An 18,116-nucleotide genomic window follows, 5' to 3' on the forward strand; every position below is an offset into this window, starting at 1 on the left:
CTCTGCTGCAGCCAGGACCCTGTTGGCGTCTCCCCGGGGACACAGGAGACAGCCCCAGCTGCCACTCGAGAGCTGCCCTGAACACCGGGCGCCCTTGTGGCTTTTCTTTGTGTAATAAAACCTTGCAGACACAGGGATTGCCCACTCTATCCCACGACAGTGGCTTCCAAAACAGCTTTTCCCCAGGGACGCGGACAGTTCAGTGGGCCGCTGGTTTATCCCCGGGCAGCCAGCAGCCAGCCACACCACAGCAAGCTCCATGACGATTCATTACATCTCTATTACTCGCCTTCAATTGAAAAAGTGATCAAAAATAATTTGGGAATTACTCGCCTCATTGGGCTCCAGCCCAGCAATCGTACAAAAACAGTCACGGAAACATGGCCTCGCTGAATAGATGGTTTTCTAGAGCCCATCTGCGCACAGCGTGGGAACTCGGTGCAGCTCCCCAGAGGGCCCCTGCCCATCCCTCCCGCGGGCTGCGCCTCCGACGACCTCCGTGAAGCATCCGAGAGGGCCCCGCTGCGCCCAGCATAGCCCTCCCGGGGCCAGGGTCGGTTACAGGGTTTGTGCTGCCCTGGCTCCCTCCTTCCACACCACAGCGGGGGCTCACGGAGCGGTGGCTCTCGCCCTGCTGCCCCAGCCACCCCGCAGGACATCACGCTCCCAGCCGGCGGTTTTGGGACGATCTGCGCCAGCCGGTGAAGATGGCGGTGGCTGCGCATCCCTGGGCATCGCTGGGGAGAGGAGCGCAGCCAGCGCTGGAGCAGCACCGCAGGAGCCCCATGGGGCCGGGGGGTACAAACCGATGCAGGACACCAAGTCCCGCGTTTATTTTAACAGTTTGGCCAACGCGCGTGGAGAGAGCAGACTATAAATAACCCATGGCAATCGCGTGAGGATCTCTGTGGTTAAAAACAACGGCAGTAACTCTCAAACCAACAACTTCCATGCACTGAAAAAAAAGAAACAAACCACTTTCTGCATAGCAAAATAACGGTACCCAGGTGGAAAGGGCAATAACCGCCCACGACCAAGCCAGATTTGCAAAGGTCCCACCCCGGGTAACAGGCAACTGCCTGTCCTGCCACAGAACGGGGTCAAAACCAGGCCACCCAGAAGCGACCGTCCGAACTTCCCTGGCACCGACATTTGGTTTAGAGCCGACAAAGCCTCTCCTCCCTCTCTGCTGTCACCAGCTGCCAACCTGCAGGCAGGAGAAGAGAAGAGGGCTTGGCTTTTGCCATTGCACTAGAGGACGAGATGCTCCTGCTGGGAAATTGGCTCCAGTCTCTTTGCACAGTGACTGGCCAGCACGGCCATCTGAGACACCACTGCCTGGGGGCAAGGAAAAAAAAAAAAAAAAAAAGTAGATGCCTACTGTGGAAGAAAGGCAGCTGGAGGAGGCGGCAGCTCAGACACCTCAGGAAAGAAGCTGGAGCATGTCTGACCCGGGAGGACAGGGCTCAGCATCTCCCGCACGTGTCAGCGGCGCTCTCCACCGAGTCCGATCTCCCCCGAGCGAGCACCCAGCCTCCTCCAGGTCCCAAATGATGCCTCCCGCAGGGAGATGGGGAGGGGGGCGCTGCAGGCAAGGCCAGCCCCGGTTCTTCACAAGAAAAAAGGCAGAATAAGATGGCAAAGCCCGAGCGCTGGCGCTCTGCGGAGGCGGTGGGATGTGTCAGATGTGTCAAGTGATACAAGTTGCCGTGGGGGTTTTTTTTCAGCTTAGAAAAACCCAGGGAAACTAATCAAATGGACCGAACCAAAACTTCCCCTTTAGAGTCCGTTCGTATCTATTGCTGTCACGGATGCCGGGGTGGAGGACCGGGAGGTGGTCGCCGAAGTCTTCTCAAGGGCCGGGCTGGGCACGCCGTCGAGGCTTTTGGCAGCGGCTGCCGATCGGCCCGTGGGCAGAGCCAGCGGCTTGCTCTGGCCGTGCAGGCCTTGGCCGCAGATTCGGTGGTGCCTCTCCCAGTCCTTGTGCTGGCAGAAGGAGCCGCAGTACCGGGCGATGTTGCAGCCGCTGCACGTCTCACTGGCTTTGCGACCACAGTTCCAGCAACTCTGCAAGACCAGAGAGGCCACACTTCAAAACGGGTTTAGTTCCCAAGAGCTGGAGGTCGGTGCTGACTCGACAGCTCTGGGGGGGACTGCTCATCCCCCTCTGGCCTGGATTTAGCAATATTAAAACAAGCAATCCATTAATTCCTGCTATTTCACAGCCCTTTGCCAAGGGGACTAACCCCTACTCCCCTGCTCTGCCCAAAACCGCCCGCCCAACTGCACCGGTCACATCCTCTCCCCTAGATCCACCCAAATGCATAGAGGAAACAGCAGGCAAGGACTGAAAAACACGCTGCAGATGCTGCTATTCGGTCTTTTTATTTCCTGTTTTCAGCAGCTCTATTTCGGTCTCTCTCCCAGCCAAGTGCTCTCTGCAGGGATTACAGCATGCTGCACAGGCACCATTTGCTTTGCACCCTGCCTTGCTGCACAAGAGGTCGGAGCAGGCTAATTTGGAAAAGAAAAAGCTCATTTGAAAGCCTCCCAGCCAGGTGGAAGCACTGCCAGAGCCCGAGCTTCAATCTGGAAGCGGAGCAAAGCCCCGCTGGCCGCAGGGAGGTGTCAGCTGGTGGGCTTACGGCGTGCCACCGCTTCCTCACGAGCACGGGGGCAAGGGGCCAGCGCCGGGAGCTGCGGCCGCAGCTGCTCCGAGGCGGGGAGCAGGCGGATGAGCTTTCCTGCAGCTGGACTCGGGCGTTAGCAATTGCATGCCAGGGACGGCAAGTTCAGCTGCGGAAAAGCAGCCTCCACCAGAGCCTGCCAGCCTCTAAGCTGGCCTAACAAGGCACCTTGCGCTGGCCACCGCCCCTGCGACCACAAGCAAAAAGCTGTCGAAGCGGGAAAGCGGGGCGTGCTGACCTGCATCGGACAGCCCTGCTGTGGGGAAGGGCAGCGAGATTCCCTGCTCCCAGCATCTGCACCAGAGCCACCAGCTCGCAGCAAGGATTTACGGGCTAGCAGCGAAGCTGCAGTCCTGGCTGACTGGGGGCGAGCAGCTCCAGAGCCAGCACATCCCCAAGGCTCCTCGGTCTCCTGACAGGAGCAGGACTCATGACCAAAAAAAAAAAAACAAACCAAAAAAAACACCTCTCCAAAGCCTGCGGTAACTCTTGGAAAACTGGGTCACGGCTTTACAGCTGTTTATGCTTCACGTGGTGGTTTTAGACTGCATTTCAAAGGTTATGGGGTGTGCCAGAATACACGACAGCTTTTCAGCGTGGCCTTTGGAGATGAGCTCTGGGTGCTGGGGAGACGGGGCTGGCGCTGGCAGGGGGCCACTCAGCCGCTCCCAAGATCCCACACTGCTTCCCAGGATGGCCGGAGGAGGAGGATGCTCCTCCAGTATTCCCCTGTGGAGACATCATTGCTTGTCTCATTTCTTCCATGGCTTCCTGAGCAGTTCCACCCACTCCCATCATGTGCTTACTGACTGCTGCATTCAGTGATTTAATCAGGCAATGGTACAGACATACTTCTCTGTGATACCACCCAATATTTACATGGTTCCTGCTGGGCACAGGGACCCCAGCACCAGACCTGTCCTGGTCAGCAGGGTGGACAGAAACCCCACAGGAGGAGAGAAACGGCCTCGCTGCCCGCACAGTCCCAGCGGACCTTAACTCCACCTTCCCATCAGATTTTTGCTCGACAGAAACAAAGCCTCTGCTCTTGCATTCGCGCAGAGAAATTAAAACAAGCAGCAAACCACAGGTGGATGGGATGGAATCTGCCATGCAATTCCCCCTGCCCAGTCCAGCCGAGATCCCCAAAGCTTAACAAAGTGAGCTTCCAGTGAAGTGACAGCGAAGGTAATTAAAGATCGAGGAGTAGAAAGAAATTCTGAGACACCTGTGTTGGGCAGGTGTCGCTGGCTATGACAAACTAAGAGTCATCCCTGCTTTTCCAAACATCTCCTTAGGTGTTAGGAGGCTTTCCATAAGGCAGGGGCAGCCGCCCTGCACAGTCGCTCCCCACCTATCCCCGTGTGTACAGGAGCAGCATAGCAAGGGACGCGAGGAGCCTGTTTCTGGAGACGAGGTGACCGGACACTGCCTGGGCCCGTGTTTCTGGAGCCGGTGAGACAACAACATCCAAGACAATATAGGGGGTGCAGTACAGACCATCGGGTCATGAAGTTTCTCCTGCAGCCTTGTTTCTACCCTGCGCCGTTTTAAAGCCCACAAGTGGGAGTTCCTTTTCTGCACGGATCAAGTACCCCACAACGGCGGATTTCTGAGCTAAATGGAGAGCTGCATCCACCAGCATCCCTTTGCCTGTGCTTCCACACCTCCCTAAATCCCAGTGAATCCCCGGTCATTACGCTGGGTCCAGCTCACGGTGCCCAGCGGTGCCTTCACGTGGCTGCTGCGCACACACGGGTGCCACAGACACTGTTTAGGCAAATTCCCCTGATAGCAAAATCAAAAGCAAAAGGGTTTGTTTTATGATACTGGTGCATCCCTTTAGCTATTGATTGGAGAGAGACTTCTAAAAGGCAAAGGGATGGAGGACCTACAGGCTCCAAGTCCCTGCCAGGCAGGGCTGGAGACTTTGTGAGTCTTTGAAAGTCCCTTCCAAGGATGTCCCCTGGCACCTTACCTCCGTGGACTCCTCCTGTTCATTTATCACTAAGAACGCATCCTCGGTGGCCTGGCGCTTGGCATCCGCAATGGTCTGCTCCATTCGAGCCCTCTCGGAGGCAATCATCTCAAACGCCTTCTGCTCGGCCTCTGCCACCGCTTTCTGCACCTCCGACATGGCCTGGCGCTTCACCTCATTCACAGCTTCTTCTGGAAGGAAAGAGCAGCTTCACCCACCCGCCCGAGGAGCAGGGTGAGCCGAGCGACATCGGGATGCAGCGGCATGTTCCCCGCGGCTGGGACGCCTGCAGGTCATGGTCAGCACCAGCATCACGACCGCTCCTGGGCACGGCGAGGCCAGGCTCAGCCCCACAGGATCCCCACTGGCATTGTGCAGAAGGAGCGGAGCCCTTTGGAAAACCCAAGCTGGGGGTGTTGGTAGCCAGATGTGCACATCCTGGGGCGTTCCTGCAGCTGGGCTTCTCCTCCTTCTGCAGAGCAAATCTGCAGCATCTGTGTTTATCTCAACTGATCCGGCAGAATTCCTCACCAAGGTTACTAGCAAACACTTACCAGCTTTTTTCCATATCTCTTCAGTGACGTAGCCTGTTCCTGACCTGCTGCTGAACTCCCGCAATGAATCTGTTGGAATAAGGGACACGGGGAACGGTTGGCAAAGCCTCGTCTCACCCAACTGCCGCTTAAGTGCCCAGCAGTACCTCGGTACATCGAGGGGCAGGGTCGAATTCACCAGCTAAAACTCAAAGCAGCAGATTCCTACAGTTAAAGCCATTCATCAAACGCTCAGATGATAAATTACAACACTTAATTAATGCCCTGCATAATTTATGACACTATATAACCCATCTCCATCTCCCGGTGCTCTAGAACAACGGGCAGTGCTTACCAATATATGGCATCAAACATCTGCGTTGCCCGGCACCTTTGAGCACCAACCTAAACGACCAGCAGCTTGCATTAAACCCCGCGCTTTCCGCTCCCAGCGGCAATCCCAAGGCTTGAATTGGCGGACAAACTCCCGCAAGACCCTTCACGGCACGAGGCGCATACGCTGCCCAGCGCCCCCGAGCCTGCAAAGAGCCTGTGTGACAGATGGGGCTGAAAAGCGGACCGCAGCCACACGGGGAAGCCTTTCAGAAGCCCTGGCTTGTGTCCTAACTGCAACCCTTTTTTGGGTCAGAACAAAAACTGATCCATGTCAAAGGCTGGTGGGAGAACCAAGGCACTCCAGGAAGGCGTGAGGGTATTTCAGCCTGCAGCACACCCGGGGATGCTCCTTGATGTTTCACTGCACCTTCCCACAACAGCAGTGGAGCTTGAAAATGAGCGCTAGGTCCCACGGGGGGACTAAAGCATCAACAACGTTCCCAATTTATGTAAAAAAAAAATAAAAATTAAATTGTATCATCTTTAACAAGGGGCTGTAAGTATATTAGTCATGATATACTTAAAGATAGAGGGGCTACAAGCTGGCTGTGCTCACTGCACACTGCTCGGCAGTTATGGCTGGAGCCACAGGCGCTCAGTTTCCGAGAAACTCAGCCTAATATATTCTATTTTGGTTCCCTCCGCTTGTATACTTGTTATTGTTTTCCCAGGAAATATTCATTCTTGCTGTCTGGGAACTATCAAAACTTGTTCAATTGCAGCTAAATCTGGTCTGGGCTCTGATTTGGGTGGTTCTTTTTGACATGCGGGAGGATGCATTCTATTTTGTATACAAGCAAGTTGAAATAGAGTTTAGATTTTTAGTTTGACATTTATTGTTGTTAGAAAACATTGATTTTTTATTATCGAATGATCAGGGTTTTGGTTTGGTTTTTTTTTTTTTTCAGCATTTGATTTGCAGCATACTTGTTTGGATGGGAATTAGAATTGCATCCAAATGCATAAAATCAGCATTTTAGACTGGTTTCTTGTACAGGGTCAAATCCCCTGCATTACTGGAGGGGAAAACCAGTCTGCTTTAGTAAAGCAAAGTTGACTCATGATACAAAAATAGAATGAATAACTCAGGTGGAAGCTCGTACACTTACAGCAGTCTTCGGTATTTTTAGGATTAGTAGACCTTGGCATTTAAAATCCTTTTGGCAAGAGAGACCAGGAGGGGAAGAGGGGTGGCACCAACCACCTCTCCTGCCTCTTCACCCTCTGGTTTCTCATCTTTGAATGAACTTGGCACAGCTGGATCAGGACAAGAAAGATGCTCCTCTCCCAGCACCAGCAGAAGGTGCTGCTGCCGCCCAAAGGTGCCTTCGCACACCTGCAAATGCTGCTGCCAGGAGCTCACCTGGGAGCTTCCACGTGTCCAATGACTTCTCTCTCTTCAAAGCCTTGAGAACAATTGGGGCTCTGCTTAACACTGCTTAAGTACTCAATTTATATTATAATTTGAATATATTATCATCCCTTTGTGCCTAATACAGCTTGGTCGCAATTAGACGCCTGCTTATAAGGGTCCTGGCACAGCGCGCCCGCCCCCTGCTTACCGCTGCCGATGGAGTCGGAGCTGCTGGGGCTGTGCTGCCTGGAGATGAGCTCGCTGCCCGCCTTCCGCGGCTCCGCCGGCTCGCTGGACCGCCTCTTCCAGTAGTTGAGCTCTTCCCGATCGGCCTCCTGACAGCGCCGCAGCACGGCCATCGAGCGCCGGGTTTTCTCCACCATCTCCATGATGCAGTTCAGTGCCTACAGGGAGGAACGCGCTCATGAGGTCATGTCCCAAATTTCTCATTGGAGTTACCACAGGGAACATCCCAGGAAGATGAAGCACGAGGTCATGTCACGGGAACAGGCTCCGAGCACAGCATTTCGGATGATGCAGTATTCAGACAGGCGGGTGAGACTGAGTGTTGTACCCACATGTGCAGCAGCGATGCTGAGCAGCGCCAGCTGGGAAGGAGGTGATCACACCTGCACCATGGCCACCAAAGGAGGTTTAGGGCCATACCTCTAAAGGTGGAGATGAAAAAAACCCCATTTTCCTATAGGAATAGGGTGTCCATGCAAGGGCTGGCTGTGATCCTGGTGCCAGCTCTCCATAGCCACATCCCAGCTCACAAATATTCAGCTACAGGGCCTCTACTCCACACCTCCCCCTCTCCCCAAACACCAGCTTTAGAGCATAAGCAAGCATGGGGTCTCTCTTCTGCCTCTGTGACCAAAATTGAATTTCAATCCCATCTCTTTGGGGGAAACACTCCAGTGAAGCGCTTGGATGAGCAGCCTTGCTCAGAGGGAATAAGAGACTGCAGAAAGTCTGCCCCAAGTACCACGTCTTGCTGTTGGCACCTAGCCGAGGCCCAGAAAATGCTGGCAGCCCAGGAAAAAAGAAGTCTTCAAAAAATGATGATGGGTTTACTTATTCTATAAACTCCGCATCCTTGCTGCACATAGCACACGTGCACACTTGTTGGCACAGTGATGGCCTGGACTACTGCAGAAAAGACCCGTGTGGGGACAGGTTGGCTTTGGTTGCTCAGCCAGCCAGGGTAACACATGGCCGTGCTCCGCAGGAGAAGCTCCCCAGCTCCAGACACTTCATCCAGAGTAATTTTGGCTTCCACTGACCATGGGCAGAGAAAACCTGCCAGGAAAGTGCTACTGCTCCTATCTGCCTTCCCCACCAGCCACGTTCTTGTGGTGGCTTCCTCCTCTACAAGCCACTAGGAAAGCTCAGATATGGTATCAACAACAAGAAAATAACGAACTGGAGCAGGCAGAGCACTGGGTTGCTGTGTCCCACATAGCTTCCCACACCTCCTGTCACTCCTTACGTGATCGAGATGCTTCCACTCATCAGCCCACTCTCTCTCCGTTAAGCGGTGGTCCACCAGCTCATCCTGGTATCCTCCATTCAAACCTGCAACAAACCACAGCCAGAGGAGAGGTTAGAGGGATCGAGCGCTTTCAGTGCTGGAGAGGGAAGGTGCCCCCAAGGGAATAATAAAGAGATGTATTTGCAGCTATGTGTAACTAGGGTTTTAAAACACATCTCAAGGAGGTGGCTCTACAGGGGCACTTCCTGTGCTGGTGCTTTTACCCTCGCCTGTGTTGCTGTCTCAGAAGTGCTATGACCCACTGACAGGTCTGGATCTGACCTGCTTGGGGAGCTGGCTGCCTTATTATAAACCCAGGGGAGCTCAGAGCTTGTGATTCCAGCTGCCCTGGTGGAACCCAGCACGCACCTCCCACGCACCCCGGGGAGACACGGGACGGGGGGTCAGGCTCTGCTTTCCTGCTCCAGCGATCTTGGAAAAGTTAATTTCCATTTCCCTGCTCTCCATTCTCACCTGCTAGGTTGGCAATACTCAGCTCACACCCCAGGCCCTTCCTCCTCATCCTTGTTGGCTCCAGCCTTTACATGTATATAGGGAAATGCAAACTCTCAATCTTCCCATTTTTAACCTCCCAAGGTCAGTTGTTTTCTCTGAATTCCCTGCAAAAACTCTGCTGCTGAGGACATGCCCAGCATTACGCAGCTTTGGGTGCCAGCAGGGACCAATGCCGAAGCTCAGCTGCTGGACTTCACAGCTCCTATGACTAGGAGCCCTCCAGGCTTTCTCACCAAGACTGCCATGCCTGTCCCGAATCTCTCTGTGCTCCAACATCTTGCTGGGGTCTCTGTAGAGGTGGGAGGTTGCGATATCTTCCAAGGTGTAGTGCTGGAGGGGTGGCGGGGTGGGGTGGAACTGCCCCCCAGGGTTCATCAGCGGGATTGTCAGGGCAGGGCTGTGCCGGGGCGCGGGGCTGATGGTGCACACCCTCTTGGCCGGAGGCTCCGTCGGCAGCGGCTCCCTCTCAAAGCTGCTGTCTTCCCTTCTGCAACCACACCAGCAGAAGAGAGGCGTTCGTTAGCACTGCATAAACGTCCTCGGAAAGGGAAAGATGCAGATTTTGAATCAGCGGAGTTTGGGCAGTGATGATTTTACTGCAGGGTAAAGGCAGGGAGCTAAACCAAACATGCTCAACTTGTGAACAAATCCACAAAATGACCCCATCGAAGAAAAAGTTCAAGAGGCCCGAGTGTTGGGATTCACCTTTCTGATCACGACCAAATTAAAATTTCACGGTTTTTATGAATTTGAGGCATGCTCCACATAATTATGTAACAACTTTTAACTTGGAATAAAAAAAGTGGTGAAAACGAACCGCATCCTTCCCAGCCCCGCCAGTGCCTCCGCTCACCACCTGGGGAGGTGGGGAACTGCCCAGCTCTCCAGCCCAGGATTTTCAGTGCTACCCAGCAAGTCCTGCTGGGACAGAACCCGCCTGAAAGGGGATCCCAACCTGAATTCACAGCACAGGAGGAGCAACCATCGGTGTCTTATTAACAGCCAGAATAGTTGTTGGGAGTGATAAGATCCTTCAGTTTAGCCCCGGATGCAGCTTTGACAGCAGCAAAGTTGAAACAAGAGTCACAACTTCAAGACCCCGGCAGAGCGACAAAAGCTGGTTTTACCTGTCTGGACTGTGCCTCTTCCCATTCCCGTTCACCTCAATCAGCAGCTCGGAGGAGTCAGCGGGGGACGTTGTGGTTGGGTGTGGATGTGCTCGTGCGGCGCCAGGTACTGGGAGGGCGTCTGCTTGGCAGCCCGGGCGCAGTGCAGCAGCTCTCTCTGCAGCAGCGGCAGGTTGGCCTGGGAAGCAAGCGTGGGGCTGCGTTACGCAGCTGCGGGCAGCAGCTCCCGGCCGCTCCCAGCAGGTTTGCTCTGCAGACGGAATACCTCAGAGCAGAAACACCCACAGCCTGCGGCCCCCTCTCAGGATCCTCCGGCTCCCGGTGTCTGCACTGTCAGATTTACCTGTATTTCCTCAAGAGCTGAGGATGGCCTGACATCAGTGCACCCAAAAAACAAGTGTCAGGGGAAGCAGTCTGTGCCTCCAGCATCTAACCACCCCGGACATGCTCCGTATGCCAACACCTCAAATACTCTAGATCTGAACATTCACAAATAAGATTATAGGATCAGAAGCTGCTGAATGGAGCTTGGTTTGTCTCCTTTATCCCTAACATACAAGCAGCCATATGTGGCACTTGGAAAAACGTTAGCCAGTCCCACATGGCCACTGCTACGGTCTGTGCAGTCTGTCTTGGACTTTAACAGAATTGCTGTGGTGCTCGAAACGAGAGCTTTCCCAGCAATGTCACGCTGCCAAGCGGCACAGACCGGCACACGCAGCGTCGGCAGGCCCCACCAGCTCCCTGTCACCTTCAGGAAGGGGATCACAAACGGCCGGAGGGGGAAGTTTGTCGCCTCTTGCAGCTTGCAGTGAAACTCCTCAATTGTCACCGTTGAGTTCTGAGAAAAGAAATTAAGAATTGAAATGACAATTTGTTCTTATTTTTAGACATGTGGGAAACAGCTCCAAATGAACAGAACTGGAAGGGAGACTGCATCTGCCGTCACAGGACTGACAATGTTTGTATTGGATCCTGCCTAACACAGCCAAAAAGACCCAGGCCAATGCAGCAGAAATGCTGCACTAGGCGGGGGGCGAATGCTGTGCACGGCTGGGTGCTGCCTGGCCCAGCATCCCCCCGGCTCTGGGGCCGGGAGGCAGAGATGGGCTCTGGGAGGCAGCAGGGCCCAGCTGGCACCTCCTGCACCCTGGCTGGGTGGCCTGGGGCTGCGGGGATCCAGACAGCGATTCCAGCTGCTCAGAGCTGCACACCTTCCTCTCCTCCTTAGAATCACAGAATCATCTAAGTTGGAAAAGCCCTTTAAGATCATCAAGTCCGACCGTTACCCTAACCCTGCCATCCCACCACTAAACCCTGGCCCTAAGCACCTCGTCTGCCCAGCTTTTAAATACCCCCAGGGGTGGGGACTCGACCCCTGCCCTGGGCAGCCCCTGCCAGTGCCTGACAGCCCTTGCGGGGAAGAAATTTTTCCCAATGTCCAACCTAAACCTGCCCTGGCACAACTTGAGGCCATTTCCCCTCATCCCATCGCCTGTTCCCTGGGAGAAGAGACCAACACAAACACCCACCTCACTGCAACCTCCTGTCGGGTAGTTGTAGAGGGATAAGATCTCCCCTCAGTCTCCCTTTCAGCACACCTCATCTAACCTATCCACCATCCACAAGTTTCCATCAGCCTGCTGCTCACCCCACTGGCACTGTCCTCCCTGCTCAGCCTTGCCTCCCCTGTGGCTGTTGGAAGAGCAGCATTTGATAACCTGCACATACAAAGTTCATCCCTGCAGCAGTGAGGATGACAGTCAGAGGAACCTGGACAACTCATAATTTCCTTGGAAATACGTATGCCTGCCTTCTTCAGCAGCATTTTGCATCCAGTGCTCAAGCACTGCAAAAGCCCTCGAGACCATGGACAGACTCACGTTCACTCTGCCCACGCCAACCTTGGAAGCAGAAATACTCTAGGCTGCGGCAGTCTCGCTACCTTTGCTGCATGCTGAGCCTCAAAAGAATTGTGCCAAAAAGCAGAGATCAGCTTGGGAGCAGCGCTGGCTGCCACACAGGACCGCAGGTGGTGTGGTGCTGTGCTCCAGGGTCTCAGTCCAAGGACTGGGCTTGCACAGCATTTCTACCAGTTAGTTTGTATACGTGCAAATATTAGATGCAATTCCGCAGCAAGACCTGCCTGTTTGGTTTTTCAAGGGTGTTTTCAGCTGTCCATAGCTGCTAAAGGGCACCAGGGCAGACACGTACCATTTGCACATGCATGCACTGCCACCAACCGCAGCTCTTGCAAATCCGAGCGTGGGAATGCAGAAGAAGGGCAAAAAGTTGCATGAAAGTTATTTACCAAGCCCTCTCCTGCAGCTGCACATTCAGACTGTCACAGACATGAATATGACTGGAAGTATCAATGCAAACATCACACAAAGCAGCAGCAGCACCACACCAGAAGCCCAGGCCTCCTATTTTGCAATGGCAGCCTTCCCATCCTCCGCAGACCTTGGCAATAGTTAACTTTGCTGTGCCAGCAGGCTTGTTTTAAGATATGCAGGAGCAGCCCATATAGAGGAAAAAAGCCCATTAAATACATCACTGTGTATCGATAAATGAAATCTTTGAAGTGTCATGATATTCTCTACATGCTCCGGAGCGGAGAAGGACTACCAGCTTTCCTGAACGAGTCCCTGGCCGCGTCAGGACCCTGCTTTTTCCATTACACCTGGCTGCCCAGCCGAGCAAAGCAGCACTGAGTTTGAGCACCCTGAAGTCAGGACAGCACTAACGAAGCGGTGGCTGGAGCTGGCGTTTCTTTGTATGGAAGCAGATCAGAGGCAAACTGATCCATGGTCAGGGTCAGGCAATCATAAATCTGCACAGGCAAGGAAACCCTTCCCTAGTACAGAACTACAGGCTCCTCTGAATTGTGTGAGAAGTTTCATTTCTGAGAGGAAATGGGGAAGCCCAGCATAGCTCACGGCTTCCAGCGAGCCCACTGCACCAGACCTGTGGCCTTTATAGAAAAGCTTGGTCCAAACCCTTTCTTTAAGTTTAGCTGCCCACAAGCTCATGTCAAAGCCACTGGATGAACAGCTTTTTGAAACCCACCAAAGACAAGAAAAAAAGAAGTCAGCAAGTTTCCCAGAAAGTGTAAACATTACAGAGTCTGGCTCAGTCAACAGCTCTGCTTGTAAAAACGCAAACAGATAAAATTGTGTAACGTGGGCACATGCTGGCTGCCAGGATCCCATCGCCAAAGTGGTGTGGCAAAAGCAAGGTGCCCCGGGCCGGCATGCAGCGCTTACCACTAACGCCAGGACAAGGGTCCGGACCTTCTCCCCGATCTCTGGGGAAATGTCGTTGCCAAACTGCTGCAGGGTGGTGAGGAAGCGCTTCAGCTTGCTGAGCTGCCGGGCACCGCACGTGGCCGGGAGCTGCTGGTTCGTCAGTGAGGAGGAGGAGGAGGAGGAAGGACCATTGCTAAACCTCTGGGGTGGGGATGGTGCCCCGTTCAGCGTCGGGGGGGAATGGTTTATTCCGTTGGGCACTGCAAATAGGAGACAGAAGCGATACTTAGCACCAGATGGGCACATCAGAGTGGTCCGGTGTTTAAGAGGATCCATCTTCCACCCAAGAGCCTGCTGCCGCTGGTTAATCGCTGCTAGCAAACCAGGCAAGAACCAGAAAAGGGGCTATGGCCAGAGCAGAGCCCGCCCGCCGTGCCGGAGGGCACACAGCAGTGGAGCTCGTCACCAGCAACATGCGCGCCTTCTCCTCAACCTTCCCCCAAGCTCATGGGGACGCTCTGCAGCCCCCAGCACGTGGGAACCATGCGCCCCGCCAAGGCATCAGCAGTTTTCTTTCTGGCGTTGCTCAGATGTGATTTACAACACAGCCAGTGACTTTCCCAGCATTTCTCTCCTCCTCTCAGTGACCTTCATATCCAGGGCCATCAAAGACCAACAGAATGAGGGCTCAGCAGAGCAGGCACACCTCTACTTGCACTTGAGGCAGCCCAGGGGGGAACATGGGCATAAAGCCGCTGCTGCGGCAGACTGAGCTGTGCCATATGCTTGGCTCGAGGAACTAACGTGCTTTAGCACAAAGTTTACAGCCCTCAGCAACAACACCTATCAGTGTTTTCCGGCCTGTGTCAGGCAGAAAACGACACCAGACAATCCAATGAACCCTTCCCAGGCCCATCGTTTACAGTAAGTCACCAGTGCTCATTACAGCCAGGGTCCCACTAGCAGACAGTGCAGCTCAGGTGCTTCCACCTCGCCCCGAGGAGGGCTGACAGCATCCTGCCCCGCTGTGCCTGCCCGCTGTACCTCCCCGGGGGCTTACAGGGAATTTCGCAAACACGGTTGTTTTTTCCAACCTGGTCCCATCTGCAACTTTGCCTCCTGTAAGCGATGAGCATGTCGAAACAGACTGAAGGCTGGAAGTTTGGGAACTCGGCAAGGGATTAGAATAAATTGTTGACATCTCTGCACTGCTGTTGTGCAATCTAGAGCCCTGCCTGAAGAGCAGCTGTGCGCTGGTGCCCCAACTCAGTATAAACCCAGAATTTTAGAGGTGAAAAGTACATCATTGTAAATATAGTTTTAGCTGATCCACTGGGTTATCCTTGAAAGCCCAGCCCTGCATCCCTTATGGATGCAAGCACTGAAGAGAGGGCCACAAGCTACCAAACCCATTTCAAACGACGGTGTTCAGAGGAGAAGCACTGAAGCCACCCAGCAGAGCTGCCCCTTGCACGCGGGGCAGGAGAAGGTGCAGGTAGTGATGGAGCAGCAAATTGCAAAAAAAAAAAAAAAAAAAAAAAAAAAAAAGCCATAATTTCCACTGCAGCTTAACAAGAACTGTAGCAAATCCTCATGACCCGAGTGTGGGGTTTTCGGAGAAGGCAGCAGAAGGTACTTGAACAGTTAAACCGCCCTGGGGCACGCCAGGCTGGATAGGCTCCACGCACCTGGACCTTCGTGGTAAGCACAGGAGGGAACCTCCTCTAAGAAGATTAACCAGAGTCAGTTGCAGTTTTAAGTTAAGATGCAAGGGAAAGATAAGGCTAAAGAGACCATCAAAAGTGGTTCCTGCTAACCAGGGGGTGACGGGCTCTTCGGGGGCATAACAAAGACGTGTCCTTTCGTAGACAGAGAGATGATGAAATGGAGGTAAAGATCAGGACTGAGAGGATGGAGGTGCAAAGGCAAAGCAAGATCATGCCTTTTGTTATGGAGCAATGCAACCTGAAAAACTCCTGTCCACACCGGCTTCTCCCAAGCAGCAAAAGGAACGGAGATGTCCTGCAGAGGTGGCACGTACCTGCAGGACTAGCTACCACGGAGTACTAGCAAATGCAGAGCTACATGAAAGGCAAAGCTTCTGGCAATTACTCATAAAAAGCATTTATTTCACAATCAGAGTGTTGTGAATAGGGGGGAGAGCCACCTCGGGAAGCTCTTTTCAAATAGCCAAGGACCATGTAACTCTGTGCTCCCCGCTGCCTGCGACCAAGGCGCTTTACCCCCTTCCCTATTTCGCTTCCTCTTCTTCTTTCAAATGAAAGACTAGGGAGAGCAACAGGCTCTATTTATACCTCGGGAGAAGTATGGGCTGCGCGACCCACCCGGGGGCCAGGGGACTGCAGGGGACCCTAGGGAGAGGCTGCCAAGGCTGGGAGAGGCGGATGCTGACGGGCTGGGGCGATGCCATGGAAGCAGAGCGAGCTGGGTCAGGCCGGGGCTGCCGTTAAGACACAGCCCCTGTAACCGCCCTCTGTGTTTTCAGGCTTACCCTGCCTGACCCTCCTGCAACCGGCGTTACCGCAGGGCGGCTGGCAGTTATCTGATCCTGTGCATCGCCAGGATCTGCTCCGCCACAGACCACAGAGCTGGGCTGGGACCTCTATTTCCAGGTGAGAAGACAGCGCTGAAGCAAATGAGGTGGCGTACCGAGACCAGTGGGGAGAAGAGGATGCTAAATTCCCGGGAACACAAGAGTCATCATCTAGGGCTACTCTTAAATTCTGCCTTAGGTCCTCAATAGTCTTTCGCTGCTTCTCCGACCCTTTTGTTAGTGATCTGCAGGCAGGCATGGCCTTGCTTCAGCGTGCTCCTCCTCGCCTCCCCAAGCTGTGGGCTTTTACAGTGCAGGACACACACCCACTGACTCTGACCAAGACCCTCTGGTAACTTCACCACGGGTTGCATCACTCATCTATCTTGAAAGAGGCAATTAAGTCATCTGCAATCAGCAGACTCAGTCTCCTTAGCCCTTAACAGTGTGCCAAGCAACCTCATTGGAAAAATTAATTTCTGTCACTTTGCTAATGGTCTTTTTCTGCCTGAGCAAAAGGAGAGCCTTTAGAAACCCCCTCAGCGCGTAAAGATGGGGACAACGTGTCTGGAGGGATAACCCAGCAATTAGTGCTATTGCCAGCATCAGGCAATGCATTAGTGTGTGTCCTGAAAGAGGCTGGATCGTCAATCTCCAAAATCCACCGCCAGCGTGAAACTGTGAGATATCCCAGACAGCGTCGTGGACAGCAAAGCAACGCAGAACCAGCTAGGGAGGTGCTCAGCATGGAGGAAAAGAGGTGAGGAGAACCTGGAAAATATGGATGCGCCACACGTGGGGGTCAGATAACTCCGTGCCCAACAGTAAAGCAGCTTTACTCTGGAATAATGCTCTTTAAAAGGCATGCTTAAACGTTGGCTAAGGGAGAAAATAAAAAGACTCTTTCTCAGCTATAAGAAAAGGCTGCGCGTCCATCCCATTCATGGAGTCACCTCTGAGCAATGCCCTGCTAGGAGCAGTGGGTGCGAGGCTGTGCTATGGCTGGGCAGGACCAGGACTGATTATGGCTTAATAGGAAAGATTATAAAAGAGAAGATGGAGAAAAGAGAATCTGGATGGACAGCAAGGAATTTCCAAGGCTAGGAAATTAAAAAAAAAGGAAAACTTTCTAATCTCAGCTGCAGAAACGCTGTCTGCAAAGAGAGATACAGCAGAGTGGGAATTAATGCCTCTAAAAGATATAGTGAAAAGCCCAGCTCTTGGCTTGTTTGAAGCCAACCTGATAAAAGACTTAAATTTCTTAAGGAGTTTATGGTGGAAATCAAGGCTGCACCTGCAAAAAGAAAGGACTCGAAGCAGCACCAGGAGCAAGGTAGGAGCAGGCAGGGGGTAGGGGGGATTACAGACACCGTTATACGTCCTGCATATGTAGCAGAACAGCAGGAAAGCCCCAGTCCCCCCTCCCTTACAGCGGTGCAGCATGCCTAATGCCCGCCGTGCTGGCAAGCAGCCCTGGCCAAGGGCTGAGACACCCCTGTCGACTTCTACAAGCAGAGCCTTTTCTCCTGGCTAGAGCTGGTCCCTGGGAAAAGCAGCGTTACTGGGGTCTTACGTGCAGTCGGGGTGAAGGACACCGGCCGGGGGCCACCGGGGTTCACGGGGGGCAGTGGCGGCATGTTGGGAGGAGAGGACCTGGACTGTATCTTCACTTCCACGGGCGATCCGGGCATCACTGGCACCCTCTTCTCACCAGCAACTGTACAAAGAGAAGGTGGTAATGCTTAGCGACAGTCATGGACAAGCATTTCCCCGCCCAGCCCATGAAGTACAGTTGCAAGGGTGAAGACGAGAGGTGGCGAGGGGAAGTCACGCAAGGCTCCCACACTACTCTGCACGGCCCCGAGCCACTGCAGGGAAAAGGCAAGGGTACAGCCCCGAGCTGGGGGACGGGCACCCAGGGTGCAGCGCGTGTCCCGAGATGCTACCAGGCAGGCTCGGGATGCCCCTGTTCACCATCCCCATCTCTTGACCACATCTCCTCACCCCTCATGTCTGAAGATACTTCCTCAAGGTATTTCTGCCTGTTTGCTTAAGGTCCCCTCGATAGTCCCCAGGCATGCCCGCACGCACCTCGCCAGCATGGGGTGCCGAGGTTTCACCTCCAGCCCTGCTGCCCAGCAAGCAAAAATCCGCTCTGAAGCAGCCTCTCTGGCAAACAGCTCTCTGAC

General features: G+C 53.8%; 1 protein-coding gene across 1 annotated transcript; it reads right to left on the bottom strand.

Annotated features, from left to right (window-relative positions):
• Positions 1-6: 6 nt before the first annotated feature.
• CBFA2T2 (CBFA2/RUNX1 partner transcriptional co-repressor 2) lies at positions 7-17,641 on the bottom strand. Its single transcript, XM_035892917.1, is given in 11 exon segments — positions 7-2,067; positions 4,666-4,856; positions 5,220-5,288; positions 7,157-7,352; positions 8,441-8,526; positions 9,232-9,485; positions 10,126-10,210; positions 10,213-10,303; positions 10,877-10,966; positions 13,392-13,633; positions 17,501-17,641. Coding segments are annotated over 11 exon segments (1,710 nt in total). The 5' UTR covers positions 17,619-17,641; the 3' UTR covers positions 7-1,779.
• Between the last annotated feature and the right edge of the window lie 475 nt (positions 17,642-18,116).

The sequence above is a fragment of the Egretta garzetta genome, unplaced genomic scaffold (assembly GCF_000687185.1).
Source record: "Egretta garzetta isolate BGI_Z169 unplaced genomic scaffold, ASM68718v1 scaffold24, whole genome shotgun sequence".
NCBI lineage: Eukaryota > Metazoa > Chordata > Aves > Pelecaniformes > Ardeidae > Egretta > Egretta garzetta.